The sequence below is a fragment of the Panthera onca genome, chromosome F2, assembly GCF_046562875.1.
Source record: "Panthera onca isolate mPanOnc1 chromosome F2, mPanOnc1 haplotype 2, whole genome shotgun sequence".
Lineage (NCBI taxonomy): Eukaryota > Metazoa > Chordata > Mammalia > Carnivora > Felidae > Panthera > Panthera onca.
The window spans coordinates 6,761,049-6,781,484 of NC_138356.1; the positions used below are offsets into that span (position 1 = coordinate 6,761,049).

Sequence of the window (20,436 nt, forward strand, 5' to 3'; positions counted from 1 at the left end):
AGTTACAAACCTTTAAGAGAATATGGGAAAAGCCCTTCTTCTCAAAGGCATTTAACAATTCCTGTTGATAGCTGAGCACAGAAAACAACGTCATCTTCAAAATTATGTGCCCAACACTAAACACATGAGGAAAAGCAAGCAATTCTGTCCGAAAGTATTCTACCCAGAAATATTAAAGAATGAAATGACTGGTTAAAAATAAGATAACATTTATAATTACAGTATTTTTTAAACAGCACAAGAAATCAAACGATAGGGGTCATGTGCAAATTTCTCAAGGTTACTAAAATTGTACCAATAAAATCAATTTATAAAATATGCTTAATCAATAGCCGAGGATAATGTCAGCTACCTAAGTCTCATCCCTCCACATACACTTCATAAAAACAGGCCAACAAGGAGAAGAAATAAAACTATACATCTGAAGGTGTTCAACTTTAGATCCATCTTGACTGGCAAAAATGTGAAAGTCTGACTATGCCCTCTGTTGGCAAGGCTATAGAGACACAGGTGTTCTCGTACGTAGGTGGGACTGCAAAATGGAATTATACGGCAATATCTTAACAAAACTACGTATGTAGTTCTCTTCTACCCAGCAATCCTATTTCTAGCCATTTACCATGAAGTACATTCCTGACCATCTGAAAATACATTTGCACAAGGTTATTCTGGGCCTCATTATTTCTAATTACAAAACGCTGGAACCACTTTTCGTCCAACATCTTAGCGAGGGTGCTCCCCCCAGCTCTGTGATACCACCCAAGGACAATGAGAAGAAGATACCATAAAGTTAGCCAAGAAAGACAAAGACCCAGTGAACAAATCTGAAGGCAAAGCCAAAAAGACGTGGTCCAAAGGCAAAGTTCGGGACATGCCCAATAACCTTGTCTCGTTTGACACATGACAGACCCCAAACAACTTCCCAACTATAAAGGTTATAAACCCTAGTTGTTACCTGAGACTGAAATTCGTGGTTCCCTGGCCAGGGAAGTCCTTCAAGGGCTCCTTATAAAGCACTTCTTAACTGGTTTCAAAACAGAGCCCAAGTAATTTACACCAGAAACACCAAAGTCAGAGATGTCCCAGCTGCTGGTGAAGATTCATGAGGTGGCCCAAACCAATGGACATTTTGAAAAGTAAAACTTCAGGGGCGCCTGAGTGGCTCAGTCAGTTGAGCATCTGATTCTCGCTTTTGGCTCAGGTCACCATCCCAGGGATGTGGGATCAAGCTGTGCGTCGGGCTCCACACTGAGAGTGGAGTCTGCTTGGGATTATCTTTCTCTTCCTCTGCCCCCTCCCCTGCTCACTTGCTCTCTCTTTCTTAAAAAAATAAAAATGAAAAAAATAATAAAAACTTTATTAAACCAAAATAAATATGTATATGAGCCAACCTCAATGTCCATCACATCAGAGACTATTAAGTAAACCACGGTACATCCACTAAAAGAGTCCTTCGTTGCAGGGCACCTGGCTGGCCGTCAGCGTGTGACGCTTGGTCTTGGGGTTGGAAATTTGAGCCCCACACACGGGGTGTGGAGATTACTTAAAAATAAAATCTTAAAAGAAAAACAAAACAAAACAGTACTCTGTTGCTACCAAAAGACAATATGGGAAATATCTATGAACTGACATGGAATGATTTCTGGCATATTCTGTTAGGTGAGACGAGCAAAATACAAGAGATTATATTTACTACATGTTTTCTGTAAGAAAGAGACACAAATATGGGGCGCCTGGGTGGCTCAGTCATTAAGCGTCCGAATTCTGCTCAGGCCACGACCTTAACAGTTCCTGGGTTTGAGCCCCGCGCGGGCTCTGTGCAGACAGCTCGGAGCCTGGAGCCTGCTTTGGATTCTGTGTCTCCCTCTCTCTCTCTGCCCCTCCGCTGCTCATGTTCTGTCTCTTGAAAATAAACATTTGAAAAAAAAAAAAAAAGAAGAAAGAAAGAGAAGGGGAAAAAAAACGTATTACATGTATCTGACTATTTCTGCAAGGGGAGAAAAGAACCAGGAAGGATAAAACCAGAAATCTATGATACTGGTTACCTAACAAGAGATAGGTGGGAATGCAGGGATGGGGAGTTAGGGTTTGGTGACATTTCTCTGATTGTATCTTTTCTATATAGTTTTGACTTCTGGAAGCATGTTGGTGTTTTACATAATCAAAAATAATAAAAATCAACAAGAATGAGAAAAAGATAAGTAGAATACCCAAAAACACAAGTGAATCTAACTGTATTTCAAGAAAAATAATATAGCTATTCTGAATACAATACTCTGACTACATATTCTCAGCTTAAAGAAAAAGTACTGCAAACAAATACTGAACTCTAGTTAAAGGGCTCATTTTTCACAGTTGTATGGGTCAGCAATTCTGAAACTCCTTTCCTTGTGCTATAGGGCGGAACAGACAAGTAAATACACAAAGAATAAGAGGAGCTCATGATCTCACTGTCACAGAAGAGAGTTACGAACGTGGGAAGGGCAGACTCGAATGAACTCTGGTGTTGAGCTGAAATCAAACTGGAGAGAGTGTGAACTCCTGGTTTCTAATTTACAGATATATGTATAAAAAATGAGGATATCTGTGTGTGCACGCATGTGTGTGTTGTATATACGTATACACATATAAATAAAAGCAAAGCCTGCATGCCAACTCAAGCCTGCTCATTCTAGGTGCAATCCTATCCTGTAAGCAGGATAACCAAGGCAGACCACATCATTCCCCATTTTTCTTAACTTTATGGAAGAAAAAAGCGCTGAGAGAGACCGAAGTCATTCTCAGACAGGCCTGCATCAGCCCAGGCTGGACACTGACCCTTACCCACATTATAAAATCACTACATTCCTATAAATGAGGGCCCTAGGTAGACAGCACCATTCTTCTTAACTTGTGTACCTTCACTAACAATTCGTACAGCGCCTGGCACATAGCAGGCCATCAGTAAGTGTTTCTTTGTAAACTGACAAAACAATGCTCCACACAAGCAACCACACTGGCACCGTTCCTCAAGTCCCGAAGAAGTGGTCAGGCACTGGATTTAGTGGCCCAGGTGGCCTTTCTCAAAAAGAACTGCTCTGTACACCAACAATTTCAATCTAGACTATACTCTGGTGGAACATACAAAACTATGAATAAGGGAGGCCCCTCTGTGTTTGGGGACAGTAAAACAGTAAATAGGAACTTTACGCAACTGGAAAAGTCTCAGATGATAAGCAAAATGCTCTCCAAAGAGACAGGATCTTTGAGAGGAAGCACCTTGCCTACATTCAGCACTGAACCCCTAGCGCTTGGCACTGGCCTGGAGGACGGCAGGGCACCGAAATCTGCTGAATGACTGAAAGAGAAGAAGCCACATCGCCTGGAAGGACACAGAGCACCCAGAGAGCCTCAAATGATTTACCCAATATCACTGGTGTTGAACAAAGAACTCCAAGGTATTATGAAAAAAATACAAATTAATTACTGGACATCCTGAAAAACAACAAAAAGAGCCTGTGTGGAGGCATTCCCATCTTTAACACTACTAGCAATTCCAACTCAGAAGAAATCCATGGTATAAGTGAAACCGTACAAAAATGTTGTTACTGCGCAGGATATAAAACAACGAAGTCACCAAATGGATTAAACAAAGAATATACCTACCTGCAGCATATCATCCACCATAGTTAGTATATACTGAACTGTCTGTTCTTTGGAGATGTGAGTCATCAAATTTATAAATGTTTTAGCACACTGGAAAAAAAATGAAAGTAATGTGAACTCTCATTTTCAACTACAAACACAGCATTTTAATGGAATTTCAGTAAAATATTTCTCTTGCACAAATTATAACACAAATGCTATTAACTAAAAGATTTCAATTATAGAAAATGTACGTGCTTTACGAATATTGTGATGAAGTAGGGGAGGAACATACTATGACTTGCATCAGAGTTGTGATCATTGTTAGTGATAAATTTCCAAACGTTTACTACTTTTAAATAGACCTAGCAACGATAACTCTTGATTGCCCATGATAACATAAACATGAAGCTATGAAGACAACCAAAAATTATCATTGATTTTGGCTTTTATTTTTGTTTTGTTTTTGCATTTACTGGGAAGCAGAAGACTCCAGCGACAAGAGTACTAGGGATTAGAATCAGAAGGCTATGACCTGTCCCCATCCTACATCTTACCAACTGTGTGACAATCTCTGGAATTCAACAAAAAACGTAGCCATCAGTATGTCTCTTCACAGATTTCCCAGGATTGTTGTGAGAATCGGGCTGAGTTGTGTATAAGCTCCTTCAGTCATCAGTAGCCCCCCCCCACCCAATATCAGAAAATCTGAGGGACAGCAGAATTGCATCATATTCTAGTAAGAATACAAAGTGGAAAATTTTTTCTAAAAACAAAAAACAAAAAAAACAGTTAAGCAACTTTAAAAATAATACTTACTTTGAAACTTAATTGCCCTTCTAGGAATCTATTCTAAAAAATGTTTCGGAAATGCAGACAAAGTCTGAAATAGAATTTGAAACCACAATTATGGGAGCCTGGGTGCCTCAGTCGGTTAAGCATCTGACTGGCTCAGGTCATGATCTCACAGTTCCTGAGTTCTAGTCCTGAATCAGATAAGCTCAAGCCCCACTTTGGATGAGCCCTGCTTCTCTCTCTGTCTCTCTGTCTCTGTCTCTCTCTCTCTCTCTCTCCCCCCCTCACTCACTTGCACCCCCTCTTTCAAAAAATAAAAATAAACTAAAAATAAAGCCACAATTGTAAGAATACTAGCTGGGGTTGAAAAAAAATAGAAGACACCAGAGAATCCCTTTCTACAGAGGAAAGAACTAAAATCTAGTCAGGCTAAAATTAAAAATGCTATAACAGAGATGCATCTCGAATGGATGCCATGACGGCGAGGATGGACAAGGCAGATCAGCAGATGAGTAATACAGAAGACAAAATTATGGAAAATAGTGAAGCTGAAGAGAGGAGGGATACAGAGGCCAAAGATCACGATACAAGACTTAGAAAACTCAGTGACTTATTAAAGAGGAATAACATTTGTATCATAGAAGTCTCAGAAGATGAAGACAGAGAAAAAGGGGCAGAATGTTTACGTGAGCAAAACTTCCCTAATCTGGGGAAGGACACAGACATCAAAATCCAAGAAGCACAGAGAACTCCCAATTAAATTCAACAAGTAGACCATAGCCAAGACATATCAAATCCACAAAATACACAGAATCCTCAATGCAGCAAGGGAAAAAAAGTCCTTAACCTACAGGGAAGACAGATCAGGTTTGCAGCAAACCTGTCCACAGAAACGTGGTCAGAAAAGAGTGGCAGGATATATTCAACGTGCTGAATGGGAAAAACATGCAGCCAAGAATCCTTTACCCAGCGAGGCTGTCATTCAGAATAGAAGGAGAAATAAAGAGTTTCTCAGCCAAAGAAAAACTAAAGAAGTCTGTGACCACTAAACCAGCCCTGCAAGAAATTCTAAGGGGGACTCTTTGAATAGAGAAAAAACAAAACAAAACAAAACAGACCAAAAGCAACAAAGACTAGAAATGAACAGAGAACATCATCAAAAAACACCAACTCTACAGGCAACACAATGGCTCTAAGTTCATATTTTTCAATAATTACTCTGAATTTTAATAAACTAACTGCTCCAATCAAAACACATATGGTATCAGAATGGGTAAAAAAACAAAACAAAACAAAACAAAAAACCCTCTATATGCTGCCTACAAGACACTCATTTTAGACCTAAAGACTCCTACAGATTGAAAGTAAAGGGACAGAGAACCATCCATCATGCTAATGGACATCAAAGGAAAGCCGGATTAGCCATACTTGTATCAGACAAACTAAACTTCAAAATAAAGACTGGAACAAGAGATGAAGAAGGGCGTTATATCGTAATTAAGGGGTCTATCCATCAAGAAGATCAAACAATTGTAAATATTTTTTGCCCCCCAACTTGAGAGCACCCAAATATACAAATCAATTAATCACAAACATAAACAAACTCATTATTAATAATACAATAATACTAGGGGACTTTAACACCCTGCTTGCAGCAATGGGCAGATCATCTAAGCAGAAAAACCGACAAGGAAACAATGGCTTTGAATGACACACTGGACCGGATGGACTTAACAGGTATATTCAAAACATTTCATCCTATAGCAACAGAATACACATTCTTCCCAAGTACATATGGAACATTCTTTTTTTTTTTTTTTAATTTTAAAAAAATATTTATTTATCTTTGAGAGGGAGACAGAGCATGAGCGAGGGAGAAACAGAGACAGAGGGAAACACAGAATCTGAAGCAGGCTCCAGGCTCTGAGCTGTCATCACAGAGCCTGATGCAGGGCTCAAACTCATGAACCATGAGATCATGACCCAAGCTGAAGTCATACACCTAACCAACTGAGCCACCCAGGCACTCCTGGAACATTCTTGAGAATAGATCACATACTGGGTCACAAATCAGCCCTCAGCAGCACAAGAAGATTGAGCTCATACCATCCATATTTTCAGACCACAACACTATGTAACTTGAAATCAACCACAAGAAAAAATTTGGAAAGCCCTCAAATAGATGGAGGTTAAAGACATCCTACTAAAAAATGAATGGGTTAACCAGCAAATTAACGAAGAAATTAAAATATACATGGAAGCCAATGGAAATGAAAACAACACTCCAAACCCTTTGGAATGCAGCAAAGGCGGTCCTCAGAGGAAAGTATACTGCAATTCAGGCCTATCTCAGGAAGCAGAATACACAACCTAACCTTACACCTAAAGGAGCCAGAAAAGGAACAGCAAATAAAGCTTAAAACCAGCAGAAGAAGGGTAATTTATAAGGATCAGAGTAGAAACAAATGATATAGAAACAAAAATAAAACCAGTACAAAAGATCAAGGAAACTAAGAGCTAGTTCCTTGAAAGAATAAACAAAATTGATAAATCCCTAGCCAGACTTATCAAGAAAAAAAGACCCCAAATGGATAAAATCATGAGATCAAAGAGGAGACATCACAAACACCACCACAGAAATACAAACAATTCTAAGACAATACTATGAAAAATTATGTGCCAACAAACTAGGCAATCTGGAAGAAATGGACAAATTCCTAGAAACTCACAAACTACCAAAACTGAAACAGAAAGAAATAGAAAGTTTGAACAGACCCATAACCAGCAAGAAATTGAATCAGTAACTAAAAATCTCCCAACAAGCAAGATTCCTGCCTGGGCCAGATGGCTTTCCAGGGGAATTCAATCAGACATTTAAAGGAGAGTTAATACTTATTTTTCTCAAACCACTCCAAAAAACAAATAGAAAGAAAACTTCAAACCCATTCTATGAAGCCAGCATTACCTTGATTCCAAAACCAGACAAAGACCCCACTAAAAAGGAGAATTATAGGCCAATATCCCTGATGATCCCATTTACAACTGCACCAAAAATAATAAGATATGTAGGAATAAACCTAACTAAAGGGGTGAAAAATCCATACTCTGAAAACTATAGAAGACTTCTGAAAGATATTGAAAAGGACACAAAGACATGGAGAAGCATTCCATATGCTCATGGATTGGAAAAACAAATATTGTTAAAATGTCTATCCTACCCAAAGCAATTTACACATTTAAATGTAATCCCTATTAAAATATGACCGGCATTCTTCGCAGAGCTAGAACAATCAATCATAAAATTTGTATGGAACTACAAAAGACCCCGAGTAGCCAAAGCAATCCTGAAGAAGAAAAACAAAACTGGAGGCATCACAATTCTGGATTTCAAGCTACATTAGATAGCTGTTGTCACCAGGACAGTATGGTACCGGCACAAAAACAGACACGTAGATCAACAGAACAGAATAGAAAACCCAGGAATGGACCCACAACTATGCGGTCAATTCATCTTTGACAAAATGAGAAAAAGAATATCCAATGGAAAGAAGACAGTCTCTTCAACAAATGGTGTTGGGCAAACTGGCCAGCATCATGGAGAATGAACCTGGACCATTTGCTTATACCATACAGAAAAAGAAATTCAGAATGGATGCAAGACCTAAATGTGAGACAGGAAACCATCAAAATCCTAGAAACCAGGCAGCAACCTCTTTGACCTCAGCCACAGCAACTTCTTACTAGACACATCACCAAAGGCAAGGAAAACAAAAGGAAACACGAACTGTTAAGACTTCATCAAGATAAAAAACGCTGCACAGCAAAGGAAACAATCAGCAAAACTAAAAGGCAACTGACAGAATGGGAGAAGACATTTGCAAATGACATATCAGATAAAGGGTTAGTATCCAGTATCTATCCACTTATCAAACTCAACACCCAAAAAACAAACAACCCAGTCAAGAAATGGGCAGAAGACGTGAACACTTTTCCAAAGACAGCCAGGTGGCCAACAGACACATGAAAAGATGCTCCACATCACTCATCATCAGGGAAATACAAATCAAAACACAATGAGACACCACCTCAGGGCACAGAGCCTGCTTGGGATTCTCTCTCTCTGCCCCTCCCCCACTCACACGCGCAGCGTGTGTGTGTGTGTGTGTGTGTGTGTGTGTGTGTGCGCGCGCGCGCGCGCGCGCTCTCTCTCTCTCTCTCTCTCTCTCTCTCACAATAAACTTTAAAAAAAAGAAAAAGAGGGGCGCCTGGGTGGCTCAGTCGGTTAAGCGGCCGACTTCAGCTCAGGTCATGATCTCGCAATCTGTGAGTTCGAGCCCTGCGTCGGGCTCTGTGCTGACAGCTCGGAGCCTGGAGCCTGTTTCAGATTCTGTGTCTCCCTCTCTCTGACCCTCCCCCGTTCATGCTCTGTCTCTCTCTGTCTCAAAAATAAATAAACATTAAAAAAAAATTTTTTTTAAAAGAAAAAGAAACTAAAAATAGAATTACCCTATGATCCAACAATTGCACTATTAGGTATTTACCCAAAGGATACAAAACACAGATTCAAAGGGGTACATGAACCCTAATGTTTACAGCAGCACTACTGACAACAGCCAAATTATGGAGACGGCCCTAATGTCCATCCACTGATGAATGGATAAGGAAGATGTGATATATATACACAATGGAATATTACTCAGCCATCAAAAAAGAAGGAAATCTTGCCATTTGCAATGATGTGGATGGACCTAGAATGTATTATGCTGAATGAAATAAGTCAATCAAAGAAAGACAAATACCATAGGATTTCAGTCATATGTGAAATTAATGAACACATGGGAAAAAGGGAAAAAAAGAGAAGAGGGCGGAAAACAAACCACAAGAGACTGTTAACAATAGAGACTTGAGGGTTAACGGTGGGAGGTGGGTAGGAAATGGGCCAGATGGGTATTAAAATTTTTTTTTTAATGTTTATTTATTTTTGAGACAGAGAGAGAGCATGAATGGGGGAGGGTCAGAGAGAGAGGGAGACACGGAATCCGAAGCGGGCTCCAGGCTCTGAGCTGTCAGCACAGAGCCCGATGCGGGGCTCGAACTCACGGATCATGAGATCATGACCTGAGCTGAAGTCGGACGCTTAACCAAAGGAGCCACCCAGGCGCCCCGGGTGATGGGTATTAAAAAGGGCACTCGTTGGGATGAGCACTGGGTGTTGTATGTAAGTGATGAATCACTGAATTCTACTCCTGAAGCCAATATTGCACTGTATGGTAACTAAATTTAAAGAAAAATTAAAAAGAAAAACCCTATGTGTGGAACCATAAGGAAAGTGCCATGAAAAACATGTAAAAAAGGGTGGAGGAATAAACTGAATAAACACACCCGACATAAGATTTTCCCAAAATGAACAAACAAAACTGGAAAGTATTTAAATGTCTTCCAAAAAAGAGGATTTGGAAAGTATTTAAACGTCTTCCGATAAAAAAGGATTTTTAGATAAATCATGACGCACACCTACAAGGAAATATCACCAAGTCATTAAAATTTTGTTCTCGAATTTTCAGTGACACAGGAAGGTGTTCGTAATATGTTCATATCCATCACCTGACTGCCTTCAGTTTGGAGCACCTCTTGCTTCTCTTCAAGACTTCTTTTCATCTCAAACCTTTGAATGAATTCACAGTCTTCAGCAGAAATCATCTGCCCCCTAGGAAGTAAGAGGAAGTTGGTTTTTTTCAATAAGAGTTGAGCTGACACTGCGACGAAGGGACACAGGAATTCCCCATCTTTCTCCTCTCTCCTCGGTGGTTAACCACCGGGGTCGGCGCACAGGCCCCCGCATCACACAGACCCGGGTGCAAGCTTAGCTCCACCAGGTATGGAACACGCAACCTCTCTGGACCTGAGTGAATTCATTTGCGAAATGGAAACAACGTCCACATTGCCAGTAGGGGTTGATCTGAGGATGAAATTAAATAACCCACATAAGGTGGTTAGAGCGGCGCCTGGCCGTCCGAAGTCTCACCCCACCCCCCTCCCAGCCACACAATTCACTCGGCTGTCCACTCCATCAAGACCAAAGCCACTTTACACGAACTTCTACGATCACTGCCTCCGGCATTTTCTCATGTTCCCTCCAGACTCGGAAAAATGAGCTCCTCCCCCCTCTCAAAAAATAACCTCTCCCTCCTGACACGCTGTCCTAACAGCAATCACCCCACACTATCCGGTTTTCCTCCCACTTCTTTCAGGGGTTCCTTCCTCAGTGGCTCCTCGCAGCGCAAGACTTCTCTCCAAGCTCAGTCCTTGGAATCTTCCTTTTCTCCCCCAACTTCTTTCCTTCAGTGAGATTCCAATCAAGAGAGTCATACTGAGATACACTCAGTATCATCACCGCGGAGCCATCGTCACCTTCCCTTCCAACCCAGCCTCGCCACAGACACACTCGTCAACGACACAAACGTGCCACAGCAAACCCCCGTCTGACCCTTCCTTGTGAAAAGATCTGTCAGCAAACATCCTTGTTAGTCTCTGACACGGGGCACTTCGGGACACACGCCGACCTTGTCGGACCATCAGTCTGGTGGGGAAAGTGTGGAATTTGTGCCAGTCTGAGGAAGAGTTCCAACTGCAGTTGTGAAACTTCGGCAGGTCGCTATCCCTCTGACCAATGTTCGCCACACCGATAAAATGGCCATTGTAATGGTACCTGCCCGACTCCACTGAGCGGTTATGAAAGCGAGAAGCACCACCTGACGTACGTAAGCACGACAGAAATGCAAATTTAAAATTAAAAAAATGTAATACGCTTTGCCGTTCAAATAGCATCAATAGATGTCTTTCAACTGAGTGGTTTAAAAAACCGTCCTTCCCCACCCCCTGCCCCCGGGGGTATGTTGAGAGGCTACTGTTCCACAAAAGGCCAACCAAGGAACACTGAATTTGAGGCAGGTTTCACCATACGCACAGTTACAGAAATGGGAGTCCTTTTTCAGAAGTCCTGGGCCAGCTTCCTGGTGGCAGGTCTCGACACGGAGATTGGGGTGCAGGAGATCAATGGAGGCGGCGCTCCCAGGGGAGACCAGGGATGGGGCGGGGGGGGGCACAGGATTCGAAAGGTTAGGAGCCCAGCCCAGACTCAGGCAAAGTCCTGAAGAGAACGGGTTTCTGAGCACACAGGGGAGTCTGGGAAGGTGAGGTCCTCAGAGCCGGGCCCTCCACGAGACAAGGGAGCTGAACTTTCATACTTCCTGACACCCCTCCCCACAACCCGACCCTCCTCCAAAGAAGATCTCGACTTTTGAGTATTCAAAATCTCAGCGTTTTACTTTATCCCTTTCTGGGTTTTATATATACTATTACTAAACACTATTTTATATACTTTTCACTTGCTTCTGGACTTTGGAATCTACTGCCCCTCAGTTCTTCAGCTGCAAGCACTGTAACTTTGTTTTCACATGTGCTCTTTGTGTGTGTGTGTGTGTGTGTGTGTGTGTGTGTGAACTATTCTCACCTGCTGGATTTTTCCAACAATCCCTTCCTTACCAGCCCAAAGGGGAATTTCCAGTCCTTATCTTTCCAGATCTCTGAGGCAGGTGGCAATGTGGCCATTTCTTGACCCTCTCGCCCTGAGCTTCCAGATTCTTCTTGCCCTTCTCAGGCCACTTCTCATTAGTGCTCTTCACAGATTCCTTGTCTCCTACCCTGTGCTTCAGGCCCTGTGGGGGGCTGTCTTCATTTGCGCTCCCTGAACTCTCCCTGAGTGCTCCCTGCTACCCTCCGTGCCGCTGAGTTCAGGCCCAGTCTGAGCTGCGCCAGTCTGAGCTGCGGCCCAGGCCGACCTCCCACAGTCCCCACTTACACATGGGGACCTCTCCTCCCACAGAGCAAGCACACAAGCACCCTAGACCCTGAGGGGCACAGCAGAGGTCACTAACATATATCCCTACCCACATTCCATCCCAGCCTGGCTAATGGGATAATGAAATTAAAAAAAAAAAAAAAAAAAAAAAAAAAACACTTTGCTCTGTTTCCCCTGTGGCTAAGCACTTCATACACCAGGCAGGAAAAAAGGCACTCTGTACCCTGGGGTAGACCAAGATAACAAGGTCCAGTTCTGGCCCCAAAATACATACGGTCTTTTTCATAAGCCTGAACTTCCCAGCTAAAACAGTTTCACCCCCCAAGTTTGCCATGCTAACGAATTAAAGCATATTATAACCTTTGTATATAGGATAATCATGAGAAAAAGTTGTGGTGTCCTACCATGACAAAACTGTACAATGAAGGTTACCTTTGGTGACCTTATCATTTCACAGCTTTCTTTGCCACTTAAATAATTGTAGTTTTCTGCAGTAAGCCACTTCTTCCGAGGTCTGAATTTCTTTCCTTTTTTGTAAGTAACCTTTTTCTTTTCTTGCTTAAATTCTTTTGTCTCTGAATCTTCTTTTGACAGTCCCATAACCTAGCAAGTTAGGAACGGGGGTCTCTTTTCTAATGACCCACAACCACTCAGGCACCAGTCCTAATACCGCTCTCCTCTCAACTTCTCTGCCTCTAGAATAGCTCAGCCTTAAGGTAACAACCCACCAAAGGTTTCCCTGCTTCCAATCCACCCCTCCTCCACACCCCTCTTACTAGTGCCAGCCAGCTTTCTCAAGCACACGTCTGACCACATTACTCCTTTCATATCAGTCACTGCAAATTTGAATGGCAGTTCTACCTGGCACCAAGGTAGAGGCATTCAAGAAAAATCATTTTAGGGGCACCTGGGTGGCTCAGTCAGTTGAGCACCCAACTCTTGATTTCATCTCAGGTCAAGATCCCAGGGTCGTGGGATGGAGCCTTGCACTGGGCTCCTTGCTGAGAGTGGAGTCTGCTTAAGATTCTCTCTCTCTCTCCCTCTCTCTCCCTCTCTCTCCCTCTGCCCCTCTCCCCTGCTCACACTCTCTTTCTCTAAAACAAAAACAAAAACAAAAAATAAGAAAGAAAGAAAAATCATTTTAATCAACTAGTTAAAACCTACATCAGTATGTACATGTTATTTAACCTATCTGAATAGCTATCTCTTCCGTAAGACAGGGATAGAAAACCTTAGGTCACAGTGCTGCCATGAAAGTAACATGACACAGTATGTGACTTAGCCAAGTAAGGTACTCCTTTCCCAAACACTTGTCTCCACCACTGCCCAACATTTACTCTGCTCACTCATGATGTAACCAGCCAAGATCAACAGGCAGCCTACTGTGTGTCAGGCACCTGTGAGAACAGGTGACACAGCAGTGAATTAAACATCCCTCTTTGAGCCTGGACTGCAGTGGGGAAAACAAAAAACACACAAACACAAAAATAAGTAATTTTTTAACACACACACACACACACACACACACACACGCACACAATGCCAGGACACTAAATGCTATGAAAAAAACTTTAGCTGCGTAAGGAGCTAGAAAGTGACAACAGAGGAAAGGATAGCTTTTGGGTAGATTACAGTGAAGTCCTTTCTGAGGCCACCCGGGCAGACACCCACTTGAAGGGAGTTAATGAGCCACGTGATCTAGGGAGGAACTTGCAGACGGAAGTGTACGTCTCAGGGCGGTGGGGCTCAACAGCAGGCACACAGTTAACACTTGGTGAACCTTTGTGCACAGACGTACAAAGTAAAAGGGTTTTATAAAAGAAACACACGAGACGGACAGCAGAATACAGGACAGAAAAAAGAATGAGAGAGACTACAACTTAGTAGTACAGAGGCCTTTGAAAAGGAGGAACAGAGAGAAAGCAATTAAATATCCCCCTGGAACTAAAAATGTTCCAGATACCAATGCTAGGGAACCTCTGCCAGTCAGCCAGTGCTTTCTGATTAATAATAATACCATTCTATTTAGGTTATAAACAGGGACAAGCTTTATAAACATGAAACCCCCTGTTCTCTAGTCCAAACACACTCTGGACTAAAACTAGGAAACAGAGCTCAAAATCCTAATTTCACACGGGATTTAAATTTAAATTATAAAGATATAGATAAACAGAGAGAATATCAGAAAGTCCCTCCTCCTCCTGCCCCACAATAATCTAGTCCCTTAAAGTGGGAATCCAGAATCATCCTAGATTCTTTTTCACCCTCATAGATTAAATCGATCGCAAAGACTTTCTCAAATCTATCCAATCCTATCCATCCCAACAGCCTGGATACGGCTACAGCCTCATCATAGCTCTAGGTTTGTTTCCACAAACCCACCCTCTACGTTTTGTCAGAACAATCCAATCAAAAGGCAACCTGACATCCAACTCCCACTTACAAACATCGGTCATCCCCAATTTCTACAACAGGGATTTTAAAACTGTGCTCCTTGGGGAGCCTCCACAATTGGCTCCGGCTGCCTCTCCGGCCTCAGCCCACCCCACTGCCTGCCTCCAAAACGTGTATTATTCCCCACCCAGCACGCTGCTTTTAATTCCCTATGTTTGAACATTCCCTCCAGAAAAACTTCCTGGAGGGAGGATTAGCTGTCCTTTTTCTGTGCACCCATCATTCCCGGTGCACCTTTCTACTCTCTCAGTTAACATACCAAATGATCTGTTTCTATAACTGACTTCCCTACCAGACTATAAGTTTATCTTTTTGAAGCCTCAAAGCCTCGAAATAGGCCTCAAACTTGAAAGGTGGACAATAAATGTTTAATGAGTGACTAAATTAACCGAAATAAGTGCATCATCGTTGTATGCCGTATGTCCCTCTTACAGCAGACTCCTAAATATGAAACTAAAGATTCCTCGATTTGTTTTTCAAAACGTATCTAAAAATCTGAACTGAATTTCCTTAATAAATCACTGTTATAAATATACCAAAACAGATATGAAGTCAATACGATAAAACATGGTCAAGAAAAAACGAACCCTTACTTTACAGATAAATACGGAACACCAGCATGCTAAATCTTAATACGTATAAGAAAGAAGGGAAGTGGATAGAACTAGAGGGTATTATGCTAAGCGAAATTAGTCAGAGAAAGACAAATATCACATGACTTCACTCATATGAGGACTTTAACACACAGAACAGATGAACACAAGGGAAGGGAAGCAAAAATAATATAAAAACAGGGAGGGGGACAAAACATAAGAGACTCTTAAATATGGAAAACAGAGGGTACTGGAGGGGTGGAGGGAGGGGGGATGGGCTAAATGGGGAAGGGGCATTAAGGAATCTACTCCTGAAACCATTGTGGCACTATATTTGGATGCTAATTTGGATGTAAATTAAAAACAATTTTTTTAATTAAAATTTAAAAAAAAGAAAGAAGGGAAAAGAACTAAAATTTATGGAGAGTGCATTCAACACACTATTGCATATATTCAACTGTGCGAATCCTTTAAATATGCTATTGCAGCAACAACTCTGAGAGATCCGTATTCCCCATTTCATTTTACTTCAATGAACCGCAAAGAAGTTAAACGATTCCCCTAAGATTACCAAACTAGTAGAAGAAGCAGACTTCAAACCCAGGTCTTGGAATTCAAACATCTACACCCTTTACTAGTTGTATGAGCCACGCTGCAACACCGGCTTCCCCACGTTGATCACCCAGGCACAACGTGCCAGTCTGGCAGGCTTTGCCCGCTATCCCCTTCCCCCCTCCAAATCCCATGAACACGCCTCCCACCTCTCCCGCTCATTCAAAAGGTACAACTTTCCAGACACGGAAGATCAAAACGGCTCTGAGGGGCTCTGCTCCCCTGCTAGAGCCTCTAGCTCCTTCCACCACACTATCCTGTCTCCCTACGGCAGGTAAGACTTCTAAGGAGGAAGTGTTTCCTTCCATGTCTGGTGGTATTTTTCCATCATGTCTCTCATTGAGGCATGATCACGAAAAAGTCCGATGCAAAAGCACATGATTATCCCTGATTCACAGCCAATCCGTACTTACTGAAGATAGGACTGCCAGTTCACTTTGTTTGCCCGAACCTCCGCAGCCTTGGCAGCAATAATGTTCGTCGGAACGGCAGCATCTACGGCACCTCGGATATCCATTTTGGTCATCTAAATGTTATGATCTTGGATGTTTTTTCAGCAGATCTGCAATTTTGAGGCAAAGTAACATGAGAATACGAGGTGTTACCATTTTTTAACAACTACTGCTATCATTATTATTGTTATTAACATCATCGTTATCGCCTTATTCTCCCCATTCAACTCAAACATTAAATATATTAGATGTCCTAAGTATGAAAATCATTAGATTTCAAAACTTGTCCAATTACGCCCTGCTCCATAAAAGTGTTCTCTAAAGATTTTTACTTTTCCAGGAAACGTTTTTTAATTACTGGCACTAATCTTGCGGCAAGGTTTTTCAAAGTAACTCTTTTTAAGTTCTTCAAAGTAACATCAGAAGTCTGGCTTCAATAAAATAGGAATACAGATTAAATGTATACGACTGGGAACAAGTTTCTCCTGACACGGAAAAAAATAAGAACCTGTACGGTAGAGAGAAGACCATTTATTTTTACATTTACTAACCATCATTTTGAAGCATCATTATTAAAAAAAAAAAAAAAAACTGCTACAAGTGCCTTGTAAAATTACTCATTCAAATTAAAAACCCTAAAGTGGGGGGCGCCTGGGTGGCTCAGTCGGTTAAGCATCCGACTTCGGCTCAGGTCACGATCTCGCGGTCCGTGAGTTCGAGCCCCGCGTCAGGCTCTGGGCTGATGGCTCAGAGCCTGGAGCCTGCTTCCGATTCTGTGTCTCCCTCTCTCTCTGCCCCTCCCCTGTTCATGCTCTGTCTCTCTCTGTCTCAAAAATAAATAAACTTAAAAAAAAAATTTAATAAAAAAATAAAAAAATAAAAATAAAAACCCTAAGGTGGGAATGTAATTTTCTTTCTTCAACCAAAGTTCAGAGTATTTTCAAAATCAATTTGGGGAGGAAGTTTTGGAACAAATACCAATTACAATTTAGGTACAAGCAACAATGGGATTCTGGTCTGGTGACAACCACCTACAATAATGAGCTTTCACGTAATTCTCCCTTCCAAATTTACGCGTAAATGCTCAGGCCTGATTTTCTCTCGATACGAAATATACAGGTTTTGGTTCACAAAACAGACGTTCGCTGCCACGGCCACAAAGAAGCTAAAACCATACCCAAAATTCTATTCTGCAATCCCAATGACCTTAGTGAGTTTGGAACTTAATCTCTACATCTGAGGGTTTGCTGCCTAAACAACCCAAGCAATACACACAGGTAGGACGGAGGGAAAACTGGCTCTGGCCGGGTCAGGCTGGAACCCTGAACACCGAGCGGACTCAGGCGCAGCGGCCTCCCCCGGGGTAGGTGAAGGTGCTTCCGGATGGCCCTCTGGGTCCCCGAACAACTCGAACCTGCAGCAGGCCGAGGCCGAGGCCCAATCCTGGGGAAAGTATACAGTATACCTGTCCTCCCAACCCCCCCCCCCCCATTCCTGCCCCCGCGGGTTAGGAGCTCCAGTTCCGTAAACCTAGCTGAGGCCTGGAAGGACAGAAATCTGGAAGCCCGGGGCCGCAAGAGGGCTGGACGGGCCTGCGCGGCGAGAAAGCAGCAGGCGCCAGAGAAGCTGGGGAAAGCGCAGGGGGTCGCCTCCCTCCGGCCGGGGCGGGAGACGAAACGGCGCGACTGCGGGCTTACTTCGCGAATCCAGGGGACCCGACAACGCACGCGAAGGCGGCAGGGAGGAGGACGCGGCGGTGTGGGCCGTCGGGGGCGCCGCCCGGCTGGGGGCGCCAGCCGAGTCGGAGCCGAGCGGGGTTTCCAGCCGGAGCGGCCCCGGCAAGGGCAGACGTCCCTGCACCCAGCAGACGTTGAGGGCGGCCCAGGTGGAAAGAAGCCGGAGCGGCAGCGGAATGACAGCAGGGCCGGTCACGTGAGCGGAGGCACGTGACAGCCCGGAAGGCGGAAGCCGGAAGCCCGGAGGATCCAAAACAGCTCAGGGAGCCGCACTGCGCTTAGCGGGGGGCCTCGCTCAAGGTGGGCTGGCGGAGTCCGCGCGACCGGCGACACAGGCCCCGGAGGGACGCAGAGCTTGTGCCCAGGCTGGCCCCTCCAGAGGGAGGGGAGCAGGTGGGCACGTGGGGACCACCGCCCGGAAACCCCGAGCCCCGTTTGGGGGCGGTCGAGGCCTCCAGCCCAAGGCAGAGAATCAGGCCGAAACTTAATCTTAACCGCCGTTCTTTTGAAATATTTCCTTTAATGCTTTTAAATCCACCTCCACGTGGATTTAACAGCTCCATGAAGCAGGCATTCTTATTCGGATTTTAAATATGAAACTGATGCTGAGACGTGGGTCACAAAAGTTACGTTGCCCTCGGGTTGCAGATTGAGCAAATAATATTTCACGTAGTATTTGCAATTATACTAAAAACTTTGTGTTTACTGAAAATGCAAATTTGACAATCCTGACTTGAGCAAGATTGCCCCAGTCCGGGCCTCAACTACCCTGTTTGTCTTAAGATAATGAGTAATACTACTCAGTACTGCAAAGAGTGAGTTATATGTAATTAGCACTCAGAGGGATGTATAACCAAGACATTTTACTAAAAATGTTAAATTTCGGCCAAGTTTTAAAGCACTGTGAATAAACACATAGTAACAGGATATAATGTATTATTTTTCTATTGCTGCTTTAACAAATTATCACAAATTTGCTGGCTTACACCAACACAAATTTAGTCTTTTACAGTTCTCCAGGTCAGAAGCCTGACGTGGGTTTCAATCCATTTCCCGGTGTTCTCCAGTTTCTAGAATCTGCCTGCATTTCTTGGCCCATGTCCTCCTCCCTCCACCTTCAAAGTCAGCAACGTCACAGCGCCTTCTGAGACTCAGTCAACACAGCTGATAGGGGTTCTCTGGTTTTACGGGTTCATGGGATTAGATTGGGCCCACCTGGCTAATGCAAGCAACTCTCCCCATCTCGAGGTCCTTAACTTGAATCACATATGTCACCATGTTTCCCTTTTGCCATGTAAGCTAACGTATTGACAGGTTCCAGAGATTAGAAAGTAGAATCTTTAGGGGGCCATTATTCTGCCTATCACAAACATAGAGTAAAGGATAAACACTAGTATAATTGGTGGAATAAATGTTCAGAGGGGCCCTACGTCGTATCTATGTTGTATTTCTAAAGTAAAATGTTTTTTTTTAAGTTTTATTTTATTTTGAGAGAGAGAGCAGGGGAGGGGCAGAGAGAAGGCGAGAGAGAATCCCAAGCAGGCTCCATGCTGTCAGCACAGAGCCAGACACAGGGCTCAAACCCACACACCATGAAATCATGGCCTGAGCCGAGATCAAGAGTCACTCAACCGACCGAGCCACCCAGGCGCCCCTAAAGTTTTTTTTAAAAACTCTAGTAATACTGCAAAGTGTTAAACTTTTTCAATCTGAATAATGTACATGGATATCCCTTGTGTTTGTTCTTCTTACTTGAAATTTTCTTTTAATAAATTTGATGCTATAGATTGAGTCCGTTTATATGCGAGCTTCTAGCCGAAATTAATCAAAGACTTGCTTACTAAGAAAATTGTGGAATTGGAATCAAAGAAAGATTGCAGATACTAACCACAATAATAGCTTAGTAAAAAATTTCGTTGGTGGGGCGCCTGGGTGGCGCAGTCGGTTGAGCGTCCGACTTCAGCCAGGTCACGATCTCACGGTCCGTGAGTTCGAGCCCCGCGTCGGGCTCTGGGCTGATGGCTCAGAGCCTGGAGCCTGTTTCCGATTCTGTGTCTCCCTCTTTCTCTGTCCCTCCCCCGTTCATGCTCTGTCTCTCTCTGTCCCAAAAATAAATAAAAAAATTTATAAAAAAAAAAAAAAAAAAATTTCGTTGGTAACAAAGCTCTAAGTCCCAAAACTATTTCTTTATAGTATTTTTTTTTTTACTTTTTAAATTTTTTAATTTAAATTTTAGTTAACATGCAGTGCAATATTGGTCTCAGGAGTACAAGTCAGTGATTCATCACTTACATACAACATTAATTTTA

The 20,436-nt window shown here is 42.9% G+C and overlaps 1 protein-coding gene and 1 pseudogene across 3 annotated transcripts in view; one reads left to right on the forward strand and one right to left on the reverse strand.

Annotated features, from left to right (window-relative positions):
* Positions 1-18,327, reverse strand: part of ATP6V1H (ATPase H+ transporting V1 subunit H) — a 111,919-nt gene extending 93,592 nt beyond the window's left edge. For 2 of the 3 annotated variants that reach the window (XM_078441507.2, XM_078441506.2), the window contains exons 1-4: positions 18,089-18,325; positions 16,353-16,501; positions 10,024-10,126; positions 3,646-3,735 (exon numbers count right to left, since the gene is read on the reverse strand). In XM_078441507.2, the coding sequence (XP_078297633.1) occupies positions 3,646-3,735; positions 10,024-10,126; positions 16,353-16,465 (306 nt within the window). In that variant the 5' untranslated portion in view covers positions 16,466-16,501; positions 18,089-18,325. Of the gene's footprint in view, positions 1-3,645; positions 3,736-10,023; positions 10,127-16,352; positions 16,502-18,088 lie in introns of all 3 variants that reach the window. The other variant, XM_078441508.2, reaches the window with a different exon arrangement.
* LOC132664856 (small ribosomal subunit protein eS25 pseudogene) lies at positions 478-1,106 on the forward strand (annotated as a pseudogene).
* Positions 18,328-20,436: the final 2,109 nt, after the last annotated feature.